We start from the raw sequence: 17,370 nt of genomic DNA on the forward strand, positions 1-17,370 counted from the left end.
CAGGGTCCTTCTCCCTCGGGAGCCTCCAGGCGGAGCTCACGAGGCGGGAGGAGTCAGACCCCAGCCGCCCTTCTACTCCGAGCGTGGGCCCACCCCCGTCGGCTCCCGCTACGCCCTCTCCACGCTGCCCCGCCCGGACGCCCGGCTCCAGCGCAAGCCTGACCTCCACGCCAAGGCGCACCCCCACCTCCAGGGGTGGAGGGCTGGCCGACACTACACTCAAGGTCCCCGGCAGGTGGAGGAGCGGCTCGCTGAAGGGCCGCCTCAGCAGAATGTTCCGGACCAAGAGCTGCGGCGGCGCTGGCAGCGGTCACCTGCTGGACCCTGGGCCGGGGGGGGGCGGGTCCACAGGAAGTCTGATGGGCGGGTCCACAGGAAGTCTGGTGGACATGGTGGGCAGGGCGGGGGTGGGACCGGACACGAACAGGTAAGTTGGCTCCTGCTACCTTTCAGAAGTGTGTGTAGGTTTTATGTTTTTGTTTATGTTTATATTTATCTTTATGTTTATGGCTATATGTTTATATTTATGTCTGTTTATGTCTTTGTTTAGGTTAATGTTGATGCTTATGTTTATGTTGTTCTTCTTCCTTAGTAATGATGTTCGTCTGTCAAATGTCTGTCTGTCTGTTTGTCAGAGTGCGTTTCCGTCTGTCAAGTCTGAATCTTTGTATTTTACTGTTTGATCCGTTTGTGTGTTCATGCTTGGCTGTGTGTAACTGTGTTTCACTAATGTGTGTGTTCTATCTATCATCGTGTGTGTAGGTGTGTATACATCATTTTATTATGTTTATCAGTGTGTGTTCTCTCTATCAGTGTGTGTGTTCTCTTTATCATTGTGTGGCTTCTCTCCATCAGTGTGTGGGTTCTCTCTATCAGTGTGTGTGTTCTCTCTATCAGTGTGTGGGTTCTGTCTATCAGTGTCTGTGTTCTCTCTATCAGTGTGTGGGTTCTCTCTATCAGTGTGTGTGTTCTCTCTATCGGTGTGTGGGTTCTCTCTATCAGTGTGTGTGTTCTCTCTATCAGTGTGTGGGTTATGTCTATCAGTGTGTGTGTAAGGTTCCTCTCTGGTTCCTTCAGGTCAGGCAGGTGCCGACTGACCCGGACACATAGTGCCTTCTCTCCAGCATCCCTTTCCACCTTTGCTGGTAATGACCTCCTCTTCCTCCTTCGCCTCCTCCTTCAGGCTCAATCTCTCCTCCCCCTCCTCCCCCTCCTCCTCCTCCTTAACACATTCTCTCTCTGTCTCTCTCTGTCTCTCAGGTGAGACTGCGTCCCTTGGGGACATTTCTCGTCGGGGGGTCAACATGCCCCGACCCCCCACGCCGCCACCCCCACCACGACGGAGTCTCAGTCTCCTAGGTACGCCAGGATGAACTACCTAAAAGTCTATCTCTCAAACTGCCCCCTGTGCGTTCTCACCCTGTCTCATGCAGGCTGTATAAACGTGGACCACCAGGTGACAAACACCACACTTACAAAAAGGAATAAATGCTCCCACTCACAAAAGGGAATCAAAATGGTAGTCAGATTGAGAATGGTTGCCCACGCTCAACCTCCTTCCACTCATATTTATCCACATGAATCATAATTAGAATGATTGCATGAAGATTTTGACAGTCATGCTGATCGTTTTTTTTCATGAACGGACAAATGTGGCTGGCTCAAGGAATGGTTGGACAGATGGTCTAGGGTACCCTATGCTAAGCGAGATAAGAAGGGAAGCACTGAAGCCCCTTTTCTCGCCATTTTGAGTATTTGAAAATGGTATTTCATGGCTACCATTTAGATCATTCTGGGACATTTCACGCATTAGGAACGTTCAAAAAGCAAAAATGATAATCTGAGTGCAAGCCCTAGCTCAAAAGATGCCTACCTGGTTGCTTACCTTCCTTCCTTCCTGCACTTGCCTCCTTCCCTTCTTCCTTCCTAGATTTTCGGTAACTGGACTTTCAACCCCTTCACTTTGTTTACTTGCTTCCTAACTCCTAACGCTCCTTTGTCCCCCACCTTCCTCACCACCTCCTCCTCCTCCTTCACCTCACCCACCTCCTCCTTCTCCCCACCACCTCCGTCTCCTCCACCTCCTCCTTCTCTTTCACCTCATACACCTCCTCCTCCTTCCTACCACCTCCGCCTCCTCCACCTTCTCCTCCTCCTCCTCCCCCTCCACCTCCCACACCTCCTCCTCCACCCCCTGGCTCTGTTCCAGACGACATTGTTGGGCCACAGCCTGGGTCTTTCCTGGACAGCGCCATGGGGGCGTCCCTGCAGTCCCTCCCCCTGCCTCTCCCACCTCCTCCCCCCTCCCATGCCTCTCTCCAGCACAGTGTCAGCCTCAACGGTAAGAGTGGTGCTGCTGCTGAGGGAACTTTTAATTTGAAGGGGGCAGCTTGGGCAGCTTGGGCACTTCGGTCAAATGTTGGGTTCAGAGCAGGCGTTGGGACCTGTTAAAAGATGTTTACATGGTGACATGGAGGACAGGAATGGCGCTATTGTCCCATTTTCTGCTCAGGAGACCGCTGTCTGACCAGCAGACACCTGCACATCCTTATTGTCTTAAAAGATAGACAGTGAATACCTGGGCTGGTAATGGCTTGCCATTGCCCTTATGGGCTTGTGTTGTGTAGAATGTCATGATCTTATGGTCATACGCGTTGATGACGTCACCTGGTACATAGTGTTCCAATTGGTCAAACACCCTTGTAAACACCTTCCTTTACACAAAGCAAAGCACACACCATGCTGAAGGGCCCGATCCAGAGTTATTGCTTTTCATTTCAATGTATTTTGTTTATGCAAGACCAGTTAATGGAGTCTGTTTGGAGGCCTGGCATATGAGTGTGTCTGCGTTGTTTGGATTCAGCATCCATTGAGTACCACTCATGATATCATTCATATTAAAGTCACCACATCCGGACTATGGCAGAGATGCACGTGTTGTCTTCACTCAATTACAATTTAAGTGGCTTCCTAGCTTTGATGGACAGGAGAGGTGGTTGAAGAAGAGAGGGAAGGACATGCATTGTGACATCCCCGCATAGCTTGTATGTATGAAGTCAGTGCTCTGCCCGTAACCAGCAGTGACCAATGAAACTTCTCTACTGTTCTCTCAGATACCTTCCTGCGTGCGCTGCCTCATTCCAGCCAATCACAGGCCAATGCCCCATCCTCCCACCGGATGGCCCCGCCCTCCATGCGAATGGCTCCGCCCACAATGCTCTGCCCGTTGCGGGCGGAAGCTAGCAACTTCACCGCTAGCTTGAGAGAGTTAGAGAAGGTAACACATCTATCTATCTATCTATCTATCTATCTATCTATCTATCTATCTATCTATCTATCTATCTATCTATCTATCTATCTATCTATCTATCTATCTATCTATCTATCTATCTATCTCTCTCTCTCTCTCTCTCTCTCTCTCTCTCTCTCTCTCTCTCTCTCTCCCGCTCTCTCTCTCCCTCTCTCTCTCTCTCTCTCTCTCTCTCTCTCTCTCTCTCTCTCTCTCTCTCTCTCTCTCTCTCTCTCTCTCTCTCTCTCTCTCGATCGATGTATGTCTGTCTGTCTGTTGATCTTTTATATTATAGATATTATATTACAGTTATTATAATATCTATATTATATTGTATGGTATTGTGACTACTCTACTGCATTACCTTACATTGTATTGTATTGTATGGCAGTGTGGCTGGTACTGGGGTCCTATGAACTGGGAGGATGCTGAGATGAAGCTGAAGGGCCGTCTGGACGGGTCCTTCCTGGTGAGAGACAGCTCGGACCCCCGCTACATCCTCAGCCTCAGCTTCCGGTCTCAGGGCGTCACGCATCACACACGCATGGAGCACTACCGTGGTGAGCACTCCTACTACTACTGCGACTCCCTTAGTACACGGCACTACACACGCATGGAGCACTACCGTGGTGAGCACTCCTACTACTACTGCTACTCCCTTAGTACACGACACTACACACGCATGGAGCTCTACCGTGGTGAGCACTCCTACTAGTGCATGTGTTTTAACTTTTTTCTAACATATTTATCAATATAGCTCCTTTCAACACCAGACACCCAACAAAGTGCTTCAAAATGTAGTGAATGAGCAGTAGAATGAGAATGATGATTGGGGCTGTGTTTCAACCAGCAGAATGGTCGATTCCTCTTCATGTGTTTCAACCAGTGGACTTGTTGATTCCTCTACATGTGTGTCAGACAACAGACTGGTTGATTCCTCTTCATGTTTTTCAGACAACAGACTGGTTTATTCTCCTTCGTGTGTTTCAGGAACGTTCAGCCTCTGGTGCCACCCTAAACTGGAGGACCGCTGCCACTCGGTGGTGGAGTTCATTGAACGTGCCATCATGCACTCCAAGAACGGGAAGTTCCTCTACTTCCTGCGCTCCCGGGTGCCAGGTAGGTCTGGAGAGGGGTCAAAGGTTTGCGGGTTAGCCTGAGGCTAGCTCAGATGCTAGCAGACCCCGAAAACCGATTAGATTTACTACTTAAGTGTCCGATTTTGTGTGTGTGTGTGTGTGTGTGTGTGTGTGTGTGTGTGTGTGTGTGTGAGTGCGAGAGCGTTTGTGTGTGTGTGGTTGCACGCTTGTTTGTCTGTGTTTGTGTGTGTCCGTGTGTTTCCATGTATGTGTGTCTTTTCAAATAGGACACATTTGTTGAGCATCAGGTTTTTCCATTGGATATGGTCAATATGAATGTATAACTGTACTTAAGCATTTGTGTGTGTGTTTATTCATGCCTGTGTGTGTGTGTGTGTGTGTGTGTGTGTGTGTGTGTGTGTGTGTGTGTGTGTGTGTGTGTGTGTGTGTGTGTGCAGGGCTGCCCCCCACCCCAGTCCAGCTCCTGTACCCGGTCTCTCGGTTCAGCAACGTCAAGTCCCTCCAGCACCTGTGCCGCTTCCGTCTCCGACAGATGGTCCGGATAGACCACATCCAGGACCTCCCCCTCCCCAAGTAAACACACTACTATACACTACAACACACTACTATACACTACTATACACTTCTACACACCACCACATCAAGGACCTCACCCTCCCCAAGTAATGCACACTACTGTACACACTACTATTTTTACTACTCACTACTACACACTATTATGCACTAGTACACGCTACTTTTCACTACTATACACTACTAAACTAATATACTATACAGTAAAGTACTACACACTTCTATGATATGAAATGATATGGTGTTTGTGTTTGTGCAGACCTCTGATCTCCTACCTGAGGAAGTTCTACTACTACGACCCCGAGGAGGAGACCTACCTGTCATTTAAGAGCATTGTCATGAGGGCGGGGCCAAAGCAAGAGGAGGCGGAGTCTCAGACGTAGCGGCAGTGGTCCCCTCAGTTACAGTAAGTTGTGATGGCTCTCTCTCTCGTTCTCTCTCGTCCAGTCTCACTCTCTCTCTCTTGCCCAAGGACCCCTAAAGGAAGACTGCAGGTACTTGGGTTGGAACGCTGAACCTTTCAGCGGGGAGCAGTGCCCCACCCCTACACTGCACTGTTTACACAAAGGGAAAATCTAGATTCTACAACCATTTTTCAAATGTATCTAGATTAAAAACTGTTTAAAAATCTGTTTACACGAAAAAGGCACAACGCGCTCGCAACCGAGATCCGCGCTGGTCGTGGACGGCGTGTACCGCCGTCGCCCACCAGACGGCGACCGAGAGCATCCCTTTCGCCTCCCCAATCAGGGTGATTGGTGGACACCTGGCCGGTGGCAGAGGAGCCATCTTAAAAGGAGGTTGAGGACAGCACAGCACGGCACGGGAGCAAGGAGGAAGTGCTCGTGTCCGGGAGAGGCTAGAGGCCCACGGAGGCCCTAGAGACTGCGAGCTCATTGTTTGATTTAAGTTGATTTTAAATAAATGCCTTTAACGGCGTATCCGCACGCTAAAAGTGTCGTTCATCCGTGGAACCTGGCCCAATCGAGTACCGGGTTACCACAACATGCACATACAGGCTTCAGGTTTGGAACGCACAATCTCCAAGACTAAGTGGAGAAATAGTGGCCGTGTTGTACCGGTTTACATTGCTTTGGATAATGCTTCTGATCAAATAAACACTAATGATAGAAATGTAAGGTCTCGGACTCTGCCTTAGAAAACTATCACAGCACAGCGATGTTTCAGAAACATTTGTGAATTACTTCCCCTTGTTTTATACTGGTTTAAGACCGGCAACGTCTGAGCTAAGCACCTGACTCCACATTGCTTCCACAAGAGATGCCTTCTAGACGACCTATCTCTCTTCCAGCTAGATTGAGTGCGGTGCCTTTGACAATGTTTTCTCTACATCTTTCGTACAACAGTTCGCTACCAATCTCCCAACCTAATCCTCTCATAAGAAGAGATTTAAACTGTTTGCCTAAACAAGGCCCAATGTCCAAGGCTACGAACTCTAAACCCAGACAAACAAGAATCCAAAAAGAAAACATTCAGAAATACGAACAACAATTTTCTGATGACGTCATTATTAGTATTTTTGGTCATTCGTGTATTTTATTGATATTAACATCTTTCACTTCAAACATTGTGTTTTTTCTCATCAGGCAACTGGAGGAATGAGGCTGTGACGCCATTGGTCAGCTGGTCTTCCAGAGCCCTCGAATCAGAGAGCTCAGATCTCTCTTCACGGGACGGGGTGGTCTCTAAACTACGGCGAAGGATCAGGACCACCAGATCGCATTGGAAACCAGCGCATGTGATCGCGCAAGTGGGCCGGGGCGTGTACTGCAGCCTCGCGGCCCGCAGACCACAACAGACCCGCTCTCTAGAAAGAGCAGAAAACACAACAAACCAACAGCCTAACCTTTGACCTCTGGCTCCTTTTGTGGTTATTTCCTCTGGATAAGGACCTGGACTTGTGGAACACGCTGCATTCCTGCTGTTTCTGCGCCTCTTGTTTGGGCTCCGTCACCAGAACTCTCCTTACACTTCTCTTCTTAACATGGATTTTTAAATATCATGAGTCAAGACTGACCGCATCAATTTCATATGCAGAACGTGAATACAGAACCAGTCAAAGGCACCACGTTGTGATTCTGTGTGATAAATTGAGCCGTTAGTATTATACTGCCATTACAGGCGGAGAACGTGAGGGGACCCAATCCAACCAATCAGGTCCTGTAGTAACGCAGCTGCCTTCTGCTGTAGGTCATCGGGAATAGCTTCATTTGGTCTCTTTTTGGGTCCCGCTTCTTGGGCCTAAGGCTAAAAGGTTCTGTAAGTTCTTGTTGTAAAGAGAGAGAGCAGAAAGAGTGAGGAGAGCAAGATTTTGAAAAGAAACAATCCAAAAAACGTAAATTCCCTCTCTGCTCCCCCCCTCCGTACCCATCTCCTCTGTTGAAAAGTGTTTCAACAGAGGAGCAATTTGCATCATGTTCCTGTGATGACATGCAAGATTTATTCCCCTGAACCAATCAGGGATGAGATGTCCTACTGGGTAAGAAAGTAGCCGGGAACGGTCTTAAATCAAAATAGTATCATGCAGATATTGAAAAACTGATATTGTCATAGAGCATTTTACTCACCAGAGATTCAGAAAGATGTCCATATTTTGTCTTATTACTACAACAAGAAAAAAACCACAAGCAAACATTAGCTCCTTTTTACTGCCTGTTTATCTCTGCTATCAATCTCAGACTCTCTTTTATTTATCTGCCTGTTCTCCAAAAGCTGACTGCCAGCTACGCCTTTTCAGTAAAAAAAACTAAATGAATCATTATTATAGCAGTGGTGTACTGTGTTACTTTCGAAACGTCAACATTTCATCATCACGCACAAGAATACATGCACACACACGGACGTATACACACGCACACACACGCATACACATTCACTTTAGCACACACACACACACACACACACACACACACACACACACACACACACACACACACACACACACACACACACACACAATATACACACTTGTGTGCACACACACATACACACAAAAGACAAGCAATGCTTGAAAATCCCCTGAAAGAATTTGTGCTCATGAAAATTCTTGTGTTCACTGAGAGAGATAAGTGTTTGCCGCAAGCACAGGAAGACATTTGAATAATACACGGCTCTCAGCCAGCAGGGAGAGAGGACTGGAGTCCAAACAAGGTCAAGATAAGCTCTCTGGTTAAAGCTGATGTGTATAGGGATGCCATCATCATGGTTGTGAACAGAGACAGAGAGAGGGGTGCAATGAGAGTAGGACGACTAAAAGCCAACGTGATAGCTGCTAGAGGCCAACTCTGGATGCTGACGGCAGATGGAAGTGAAAGCGAGGGTTAGAAATGGTTATGTTATGATTTTGCTTCTTCATTAATTTCCCCTTTATTGTTAAATAGTTACTAGTCTCAAAGATCAAAGCTAGAATAAGTTTGTCTGCTGACACAAGTTAGACACACAATTTGCATAAATGGTGTGGCATTTAGAAGGCAATTTTTTATAAATATTTTTTAAAATTACCAGGCATAAAACTATACACTTAACGATAAGGTTTCATGAAACCGTAAAAGCCTGTCAGTTCATATATGAACTGACAAAAAAAAAGATAAAAATGGCCTAAATAATAATTTGTGATTGCATTGGTATAAATTTAAGGTACAATTTAAATGTTTAAACGTATTTAATTAGGCTATACATGAGCTAGATCATACAGACAGTCTGTAAGCAGTTTAAATTTAACGCGTCGCGGACAATAAACCCATGACAGTGAAACTCATTGATCTAAACCGTTGTCGTTCTATTTCTACAGTGCTGGTTTATGTTTCTACACATTGGATGTCGCACACGTCAGTAAAATGTAAGTCTCCGTTTAATAGGTCAACAGCTTTTAAGATGGTTTACTTTGTGGAACCACCCTCACCACAGTATTCTCTGAATACTATTGGCCGAGCGCGGATCCATCATCGGTCGAAAGGCAAAATCTTTCTACGATTGGCCAACTCAAATTTCAATCACAAAGACGGCTCTACGTGATTGGCCGGGTTGGGCCCTCACTCAATGCACCACTGTCATCGGATTGGTTCGCTTGAGTCGCGGGCGGACTCTTCCCACGGGCTCCCTCTCTTGAAGGCCCACGGAGAGCGGGTGTCGTCATGAGCGGTGGGTAGGAATTAAAACATCGCTGTTTATATTACTGATTGTACTTCGTTTAAAAACATTTCGTGTCTGTAATTCCTTATGGTTGTACGAGTTGTCAATGGTTGGACACGTGTGAAGTTTAATCCATATGTGTTGGGGTGTAAAAATCCTATAACAATTGCACTTCCGGGGAGAAGAGCAGCTTTTTTCTTGCAACGTTATCTGAGTTTTGACGCGTTAGCATATGTGGCTAGCTAGCTAGTCACATATGCTAGCTTCTTAGCTCCGTAACGGGTTCGGATTCATTTAAAACAGTAATATACGAGTTATATCCCCTGTGTTTTCTGCTTTGCAACTGATTATACTGAGTCACGCTGCGCAGGTTAGCATTGCAGCTGAGTTAAAGGAAAGCTCCAGAAGCTAGCTGCTAAGTGCAGCTTGGAGGGTTTTGTCAGAAATGCTGCTAGCTACTCCCGGCTGTTTTCAACATAGCATAGTAGCAGCAAACCAACTGTGTGTTGTGATGAACCGCCTCTCAGCTGCCTTATCGGGAAACCTAACATAATCCCAAACAGTAGTGTTTCTGTCACATAAACACACATACAGGGACCCACTTTGGGCGTTGTTTTTCTTTTGTGAAAATGCAAATTCATTTTATTTTTTACCGAAAAGCTTCTGCCAGCTGTAGACGGATGAAGTCACAAAGCTACCCGAAATATAACTAGTGAACCCCGAGTACTGCTGTTGGAGTTAAGAACAGGGTTTCAAGCGTAATGGGCTGATACGAAATTAGTACACTAACGGAACACAGCGACTGTATAGAGTATTTAAAGAGAAAATGGGTCTTGCATCAGTTGCAAGCCATGCACATATACAGATGAGGTTATTCATCGTTTTTTGGAGGAGAGGCATTTTAAAAAAATCTCTCCTCTCTTGAGATCTTCTAGGGGTAACTGCAGATCCAATGTTTCCAATCATTTGTGTCTTATCTAGAATACATGTCAATCGTGATCAGTTTTAGATTTGTATTGTTTTTTTGAGGCATTAGTTATGTTACAGAAAGTGAACATGCAAGGAATTACGTTACGGCAACAATCAGAAAACATTGTATTGTGTGTATTGTTCAGATTATCAATTTGCCTTCCCCGGTCATGAGGTTTATAAGGGAAGATGTTAGTATTAATACAATGATGGATATGTAGTCAGTATCTCTCTGACACAAAGTGCATTGAGTGGAAAGTTTCCCAACACCAGTTTGATGCAGGTTTCACTGAACCACGGCTGAGCTGGGTGTTTCCTGGGCTCGGTCTAACTCTTCGTTGTGATTGGCTCTCAGGTCTAACCTTGCCTTGTGATTGGTTCCATGCAGAGCTACAGGACAGTATGGCCGCCACTGTAGCTGTGAACCCAAGCGAGTATCTCCAGCCCTCCGCCACCTCCTCACAAGTAAGTCACCCTTGTACATTCATGTGGTCATCTCGCCACACATTTGTGGATAACTGGTGGTATATTCATGTGTTCATCTCTCCACACGCTCCTGGGTTGATATTGGTATGTTCATCCCCCCAGGCAGGGCTTGAACACAACAATAATTAGCTTTCTGAGCTCACATTAGTTCACTTTATAGTATTTGCATGTAGGTCTGGATATGGGCGAATTGTAATGTAGATGGAATGAAAATTGATTTGATTGTGTGTGACTAATTGTGAGTAAACGTGCAAGCAAACGTTTGTTAGTGTGTTGCATAGGTGAATACATCAGAAGAATATCTGAATTAATTTCACAGTGTCTTTGTTTGTCAACATTATTATAAACAATCTGTTTACTGCCTGTCTGTCTCCTACTCTGCTTGTCTGTCTTTCTGACTGTCTGATTCTCTGTCTACCTGCCTATTCCTCTGCTTCTCTTTCCAACTCTTTGTCAGTTTTGAACCCAATGGTTTAAGTCTGTAAGTCGGTGGGTAGTTTTAGGAAACTACTGCTTCAGTTATCTGTGTGTGTGACCTCTGACCTCCCCCTGTCTCCCCAGGACTCTCAGCCATCCCCCCTGGCCCTGCTGGCCGCCACCTGCAGTAAGATCGGCCCCCCTGCCGCCCAGGCCCCTGTCTCCGTGCCCCCCTCCCAGCCTCAGCCCCGGAGGCTCCTCCCCATCAAGCCGGCCCCCATCGCGCCCGCGCCACCCAAGAACCTGGGCTTCCTGTCGGCAAAGGGGAACGTGATCCAGCTGCCTGCGGGCCTGGGCTCGGGCGGCGCAGGCAGCCCCATCATGCTGACCATCCAGAGCCCCACCTCCCGCTCCAACACGCCGGCCCCCACGACCAACATCCAGTACCAGGTGATGCCCCAGACCATGCATGGGACCCAGACCATCCAGGTGATGCAGCAGGGAGGGCAGGGCACACAGACCATCCAGGTCATGCCCCAGGGAGGCCAGGGCACACAGACCATCCAGGTCATGCCCCAGGGAGGCCAGGGCACACAGACCATCCAGGTCATGCCCCAGGGAGGCCAGGGCACACAGACCATCCAGGTCATGCCCCAGGGAGGGCAGCTCCAGCTCATCCCCGGCACCAACCAGGCCATCTTCACAACGCCCATGACCATGCAGGGCCCGGCGCTCGCTACCTCCGCCGTCACGCCGCAGAAGGCCCTGGCCATCAAGCCGTCGCCTCGCGGGCGTAAGGCCAACAGCGCGGCCGGGCTGGTCCAGCTCCACGGCGGCCTCACGCTGCCCCTCAGCGTCGCCACCGGGGAGATGGGCGGCACCCAGATCATCACGGAAACGGCGGCGGTGGCGTCGTCCACGCCGGTGAAGGGCAGGCGGGGGAGGAAGAAGAAGGTGCTCCTCAGCAGCCAGCCCCACGCCCTCGCCCCCCCACAGAGCGCCTCCCCTCCACCAGAGCAGATGGAGACCATCCTGATAGAAGCCACCGACAACATCATCCAGGTGAGCAGCGGGTCACATTGAGACGAAACGTTTTGATGAGTAGTAGTGGAGGAACTACAAAAAATATAGATACAGGAAATATAACTATATACACAAAATGATGACAAGTTGCAATGTAAATGTACCCCTACATATAGCGTCCTCCTCTCTCACGTTGAATTAACGTCCTGGTTCCTCCTGGCTGTCCACAGGCCGGTAACAACCTGCTCATCGTGCAGAGCCCTGGGCAGCCGGCCATGGTGCAGCAGGTCCAGCTGGTCCAGCCCAAACAGGAGTCCCAGATGGTCCAGATACCCCAACAGGCCCTGAAGGTGGTCCAGGCCGCATCCGCCACGCTCCCCCAGATCCCTCAGAGGCAGACACAGGTGTCACCCACGGAACCTCAAACACAGGTAACCCTTGTGAATACAGTAAACCAATACTTGGATACAGGTAACCCTCTTTAATAAAGGTTACCCTTATGATACAGGTAACCCTCTTCACACAGTATTGCCTGATGCCCTTTCCTGGTAATAATCAAATCCCCCCCCCCCCTACGCCACTCAGTTCCTGATCAAGACGCCGTCGGGGGAGTGGCAGGCGGTGCAGATCCAGGAGGCAATCTCCACGGCAACCACGCCCACCACCACTGTACCCAGCATGACTGTCGCCACCTCCTGCTCCTCGTCCCCACTGGGTGCCAAGAGGCAGCTGGGCGGAGCCCGCAAGGAGCGGACGCTGGCCAAGATCGCCCCGGCCGGGGGGATGATCAGCCTGAACAACGCCCAGCTCTCCCAGGCCCCCCAGGCCGTCCAGACCATCAGCATCAACGGCGTGCAGGTCCAGGGCGTCCCCGTCACCATCACCAACGCCGGCGGTGAGTGCTGAGCCGTGTCCCGATTCCTTCCACTCCCCTTCGGTTCGGCACGCTCCCTCACAGTGTAGCGACTGTAGTGTGTAGTGATAGTAGTGTAGTGATATTGTCCAAAAGAGGATTATGTAATTACTTCTTCACCACTTTGATATAGTTTCTGGACCTCATACTGTCTCTCTTGATCCCGCCTGCCCTCCAGGCCAGCAGCACCTGACGGTTCAGACCCTGCAAGGTAGTGGTCTGCAGCTGGCCGGGTCTCAGGGCCAGCCCACGGTGCAGGTGGACCAGACCCTCACCCTGGAGCTGCCCGCCCAGCCGGGGGAGAAGAAGAGGCGCATGGCGTGCACCTGCCCTAACTGCAAGGATGCTGACAAGAGGCAAGTGGGGCACTGGGGTCAGGGTCAGGATCCGCCATCAGGGAAAGGGGGTTTCTGTGTGAGTTAATCTGATTTCAAAGTAAAAGCGCAGGTGTTCTTACTCCACAGCGGCATGTCATGTGCTTTTTCTTTATTTCCTACTGGAAAAAAAAGATGTCTGTTTGTATGTATGTGGGTGTGTGTATGTGTATATATATATATATATATATATATATATATATATATATTAGGGGTGCAACTATTCACCGATACAAATCGGTATCCGGTCGGATCCGGAAAATGAAATTGAAGGAAGCGAGCGGATCCGTGTGTATGTTTGCGCACACGCCCTGCGTCTCGTGAGTAGGAAACAACCGGAGTTGTGAGTGCGCGAATAACCATAAGCCATGCGAAAACGATTTTCAGTGCAACAGCGATTCTGAAATCAAACCTTTGGGAGTCCTTTGGGTCTTGCCTGACAAAAGCTTTGCTATTTTTTAAATTGTGTAGGACAGCGCTGAAGTCTATAAATAAACAAATAATAGACATGTAGTTCTAAATTTATAAATGTCTTCCATTTTTCCCCATGCCATAAAGAAATAAATATAAAAACCTAAGGTTCCATGGTCCCTATATACTAGTGATCGACAGATATATCGGCCAGCCGATATTTGCGTTTGTAATGTGTATTGGTGTCGGTCGATATTTTTTTCAGTATCAATATTTATTTATTTTGCAGTGATTTACAGACAGTTCAATAAATGTTAATTTTTTTTAATTGAGACATTGTTACATTTGTTATAATCATTGGGTCATTTTTATGATGTAAATTGAGGGAGGCTTAGCCTGGAAATCCAGACCCACATCTAGAAAGCTGTAGGGTCTGGCAACGAGTAATGAAATGGCCCAACTCGAGGGGCGGCACTAAGCATGTATTTGAAAATATCACTGGATAAAACACATTGGATAACACTATGACCAATCAGAAGAATACAAGGGGTGCCGTATCCAGACCAGTGGAGCTAACCAATAGATAAGACTCTTGCCGTATCCGGTCGGTAAAACAGCAACGCATTGGGCCCACCTATATTGATGCATCGATGTGATTGATTAATGTTCTGGGCCAGGGGAGGCCCCGAATATACACGAGTATATTGCTCGTTCCCAGAGTGAGTCGCTGAGCAAATCCAAATTGTGCTCTCGCGAGAACTCTGGATTTCCAGGGTATTATCGGCTCCAAATATCGGCTCAAGAAAATCGTTTTCTGCGTATCGACTTTTACAAAAAAAATAATATTTCAAAGTAATAGCGTAGGTATTTATTCCATGGTGTTGAGCAGATGTCAAAGTAAAAGCCTGTTTGAAAAAAAGAATTCCAAGTAAAAGCGCACGTGTGTTGGGCAGATTTGAAAGCATAAGCTTATCGTGGCCTTGACCCCATGGCTGTGTGTCTCCACTCAGGCCAGCGGAGGTGGGCAAGAGGAAGCACATCTGCCACTTCCCCGGCTGCGTGAAGACGTTCAGGAAGACGTCCCTGCTCAGGGCTCACGTGCGCCTGCACACGGGGGAGCGGCCGTTCGTATGTAACTGGGTCTTCTGTGGAAAGAGGTTCACACGCAGCGACGAGCTTCAGAGACACGCGCGGACACACACAGGTAACTGATCATTCATAATCCAGCCATATAACGATGCATAACTGCTGACCCTAATAAAGAATATATACCATATGTATGCTTTATTTTGATCAGGTGTGTAATGTTTTGTCGCATATCATGCATTCTATATTATGAACAGATGTGTTGTGTACCACAGTTATTCTATATTGTATGGTGCTGTGAATCCCTCCGCAGGAGACAAGCGGTTTGAGTGCAACCAGTGCCAGAAGCGCTTCATGAGAAGCGACCATCTCACCAAGCATTATAAAACTCACATCAATACCAAGAACCTGTGAACATTCAACCCCCCACCCATTGCTGCTGTGAGTTGAAGAGGTGGAGGAGGTTTGTTGGGGGGTTCAGGACTGCACAAGCTCTGTTTAAATTGCCCATGGAAGGAAAAGCGTCTGAGGTGGAGACTGCCTTCTCACTCTCCAGACTGCTGGTGATGTACATAGAGTGGTGTACACGCAGAGCTCCTCGGACCCCAGACCGGCCCTCCTACTCCCCGAGGGCCTACCCAGTGGGCCCAGCGCATAGGCAACCACGGACAGACAGACCCTCTGGCATCTGGGGGGGCGTAGAGGGTCATGGTCCTTCCCACAACCTGTAGGTGCTGGGGGGGGGGGGGAAGAGGACAAAATGGACCCACACAGAATCATTCAAATATGAACTAATACCCCCCCTTCAGACCCCTGCTGTCTCCAGTCCTCCTTTTCATTCACCTGAATCCAGAAGATTATTTCATGCGTGTTTTCAGTTTGAACCTTTCATTTTTTCTTTTTTTTGAGGGAGTCACCCAACAGCTGACGGTGACAGCTAGAGGGGACAGTGCCCTCTCTGGTGAAACCCTGGGCACTGCAGCTTCTTGCTCTGACTGGCTGTGGGTGCCATGTGTCGCCCCTGGCACTTGGTAGGACTGTTTTGCCCCTTGTGATCATCCTGGACTGGTCTTTTTTAACAGACTAGCTCGGCTTATTTTGTGTCTTGTGTTCCAACATAGTAAGCTTACCATAGCTCAGTCCCCCGGCTTACTTAAACCTTGCATAGCTACCTGCTGGGCAGCGCCAATCCAACGCAGTGACCCTAACATAGTACAGTTTCTAAGTGCGTGTCTGTAGTCTGTTTATTATGAACCATGACTCCACAGGTGACTGCACCAACCCATTCATCCCTGTAGTCGCCCACCCGCTCTGCTTTATAGTGACATCACTTCCTCCCCCCAGGTGACCTGGTATGACCTTATTCTCTTGACCACTTGGTTACTTTGGTTCCTTGGCAACATATAGCTATTCATATGTTTTAGTTAACTAATGCCCTAATATGACAATCATGTCACCAGATGCAAAAACAAAATGTATAAAATGCTTTTTTCCTGGCCGATGATCAGTTAGTTTTGTACATAACGTTTTGTACAAATAGCTTTACTTAACATTTTAAATTTGATTTCTATTCGACAGAAAGCTATTCACCAATTGTACAGCAGACTCTGACACACATATATTTTGTAACTTCATCTACAAAACAAATATCTTGGTTTTAGAGACTTTATAAATTTAAAGACAAAACTTAACATTCATTATCAAATGTAATAGTTTTGTAGTTTTGATTTGAAGTAAACTTCATTAAAGGTATAGGCTTACCTATTGGTATATAAGCTAATTCATGTAAAAAAAATAATAACTTAACCTCAGTTTGTCCGGCTCATTGCTAGCTTGCCGAAATGGGAGAAAATGTTGTGCTGTGTTCTACATCACAACCTGGTACTGAAATCAACACACATCAATGTCCTTGGGATCCCATAGCTTGAGGCCCAGTCAGATGTAGTCTCAAAAGCACTTTTAACTTGGTTCCCCTGCAGTGCTTTACCAGTAAGGTTGTAAAGCTGTTGGTTCCTTGGTGTATTCGTTTTTTCCCTTATGGTTTATATTATTATATTTCCTGGAGACTGATGCTGTCTGACTGGACATGCTCATATTTATGTTTGTATTTTTTCTCTTATCTGATATGTAAATAAAAGCAGATGTGTCTGTTAGGCACAATAAATGTAGGATTAAAAAGGTCTCACTGCCTAGTATTTAGTCTGGCCTGGCCGGAGCCGAAGGAGGTGGACTGTGTACAGTGTGTATGAAACAAATCTAACGTAACGTTGTATAGCTTCATTCCTGCTTTGTACAATACTTCTAGATTCTCTTTTGTATTGAATTAAAGATGCCTTAGACAGCTGCGCCCAGTATTTAAACATTTTTCCTTTTTTTGTGAAATTCCAAGGAATGGTGTTTTTAGAATTCCTTTTATTTTCTGATTTAACTTATGTTACAAACTGTTGTATTGTGCACTGAGAAGAAAAAAAAAACAGGTTTCAAATTTAAATTTGTGCTTTTGCTTTGTGTTTTAAGCCAAGAGCTTTTAGTGGATGATCTGAGGAAGGGCTTATGCTCTTTCCCAGAGATTTTGAC

The 17,370-nt window shown here is 47.3% G+C and overlaps 2 protein-coding genes across 7 annotated transcripts in view; both read left to right on the forward strand.

Moving 5' to 3' along the window:
* socs7 (suppressor of cytokine signaling 7) overlaps positions 1-7,749 on the forward strand; it is a 9,038-nt gene extending 1,289 nt beyond the window's left edge. Inside the window, exons 1-10 of one of the 2 annotated variants that reach the window (XM_030350458.1) lie at positions 1-427; positions 1,078-1,145; positions 1,261-1,359; positions 2,210-2,341; positions 3,114-3,277; positions 3,681-3,849; positions 4,280-4,408; positions 4,827-4,962; positions 5,222-5,368; positions 6,570-7,749. The exon at positions 1-427 is cut by the window's left edge and continues 1,289 nt beyond it. In XM_030350458.1, the coding sequence (XP_030206318.1) occupies positions 1-427; positions 1,078-1,145; positions 1,261-1,359; positions 2,210-2,341; positions 3,114-3,277; positions 3,681-3,849; positions 4,280-4,408; positions 4,827-4,962; positions 5,222-5,345 (1,448 nt within the window). In that variant the 3' untranslated portion in view covers positions 5,346-5,368; positions 6,570-7,749. The remainder of the gene's footprint in view (positions 428-1,077; positions 1,146-1,260; positions 1,360-2,209; positions 2,342-3,113; positions 3,278-3,680; positions 3,850-4,279; positions 4,409-4,826; positions 4,963-5,221; positions 5,369-6,569) is intronic. The other variant, XM_030350459.1, reaches the window with a different exon arrangement.
* A 1,314-nt stretch (positions 7,750-9,063) lies between these two features.
* On the forward strand, positions 9,064-17,259 carry sp2 (sp2 transcription factor). 5 transcript variants are annotated; one of them, XM_030350464.1, is made up of 9 exons: positions 9,095-9,123; positions 10,439-10,548; positions 11,131-11,608; positions 11,648-12,048; positions 12,240-12,440; positions 12,595-12,904; positions 13,101-13,278; positions 14,718-14,911; positions 15,107-17,259. In XM_030350464.1, the coding sequence occupies exons 1-9, from the start codon at positions 9,117-9,119 to the stop codon at positions 15,205-15,207; spliced, it is 1,980 nt and encodes a 659-aa protein (XP_030206324.1). In that variant the 5' UTR covers positions 9,095-9,116; the 3' UTR covers positions 15,208-17,259. The 5 variants fall into 5 exon arrangements, with proteins under 5 accessions (XP_030206322.1, XP_030206324.1, XP_030206323.1 ...); XM_030350463.1 differs by having other exon boundaries at positions 11,131-11,592; positions 11,632-12,048; XM_030350465.1 differs by having other exon boundaries at positions 11,131-11,569.
* The last annotated feature ends 111 nt before the right edge of the window (positions 17,260-17,370 follow it).

Source organism: Gadus morhua, chromosome 3 (assembly GCF_902167405.1).
Source record: "Gadus morhua chromosome 3, gadMor3.0, whole genome shotgun sequence".
Taxonomy (NCBI): Eukaryota; Metazoa; Chordata; class Actinopteri; order Gadiformes; family Gadidae; genus Gadus; species Gadus morhua.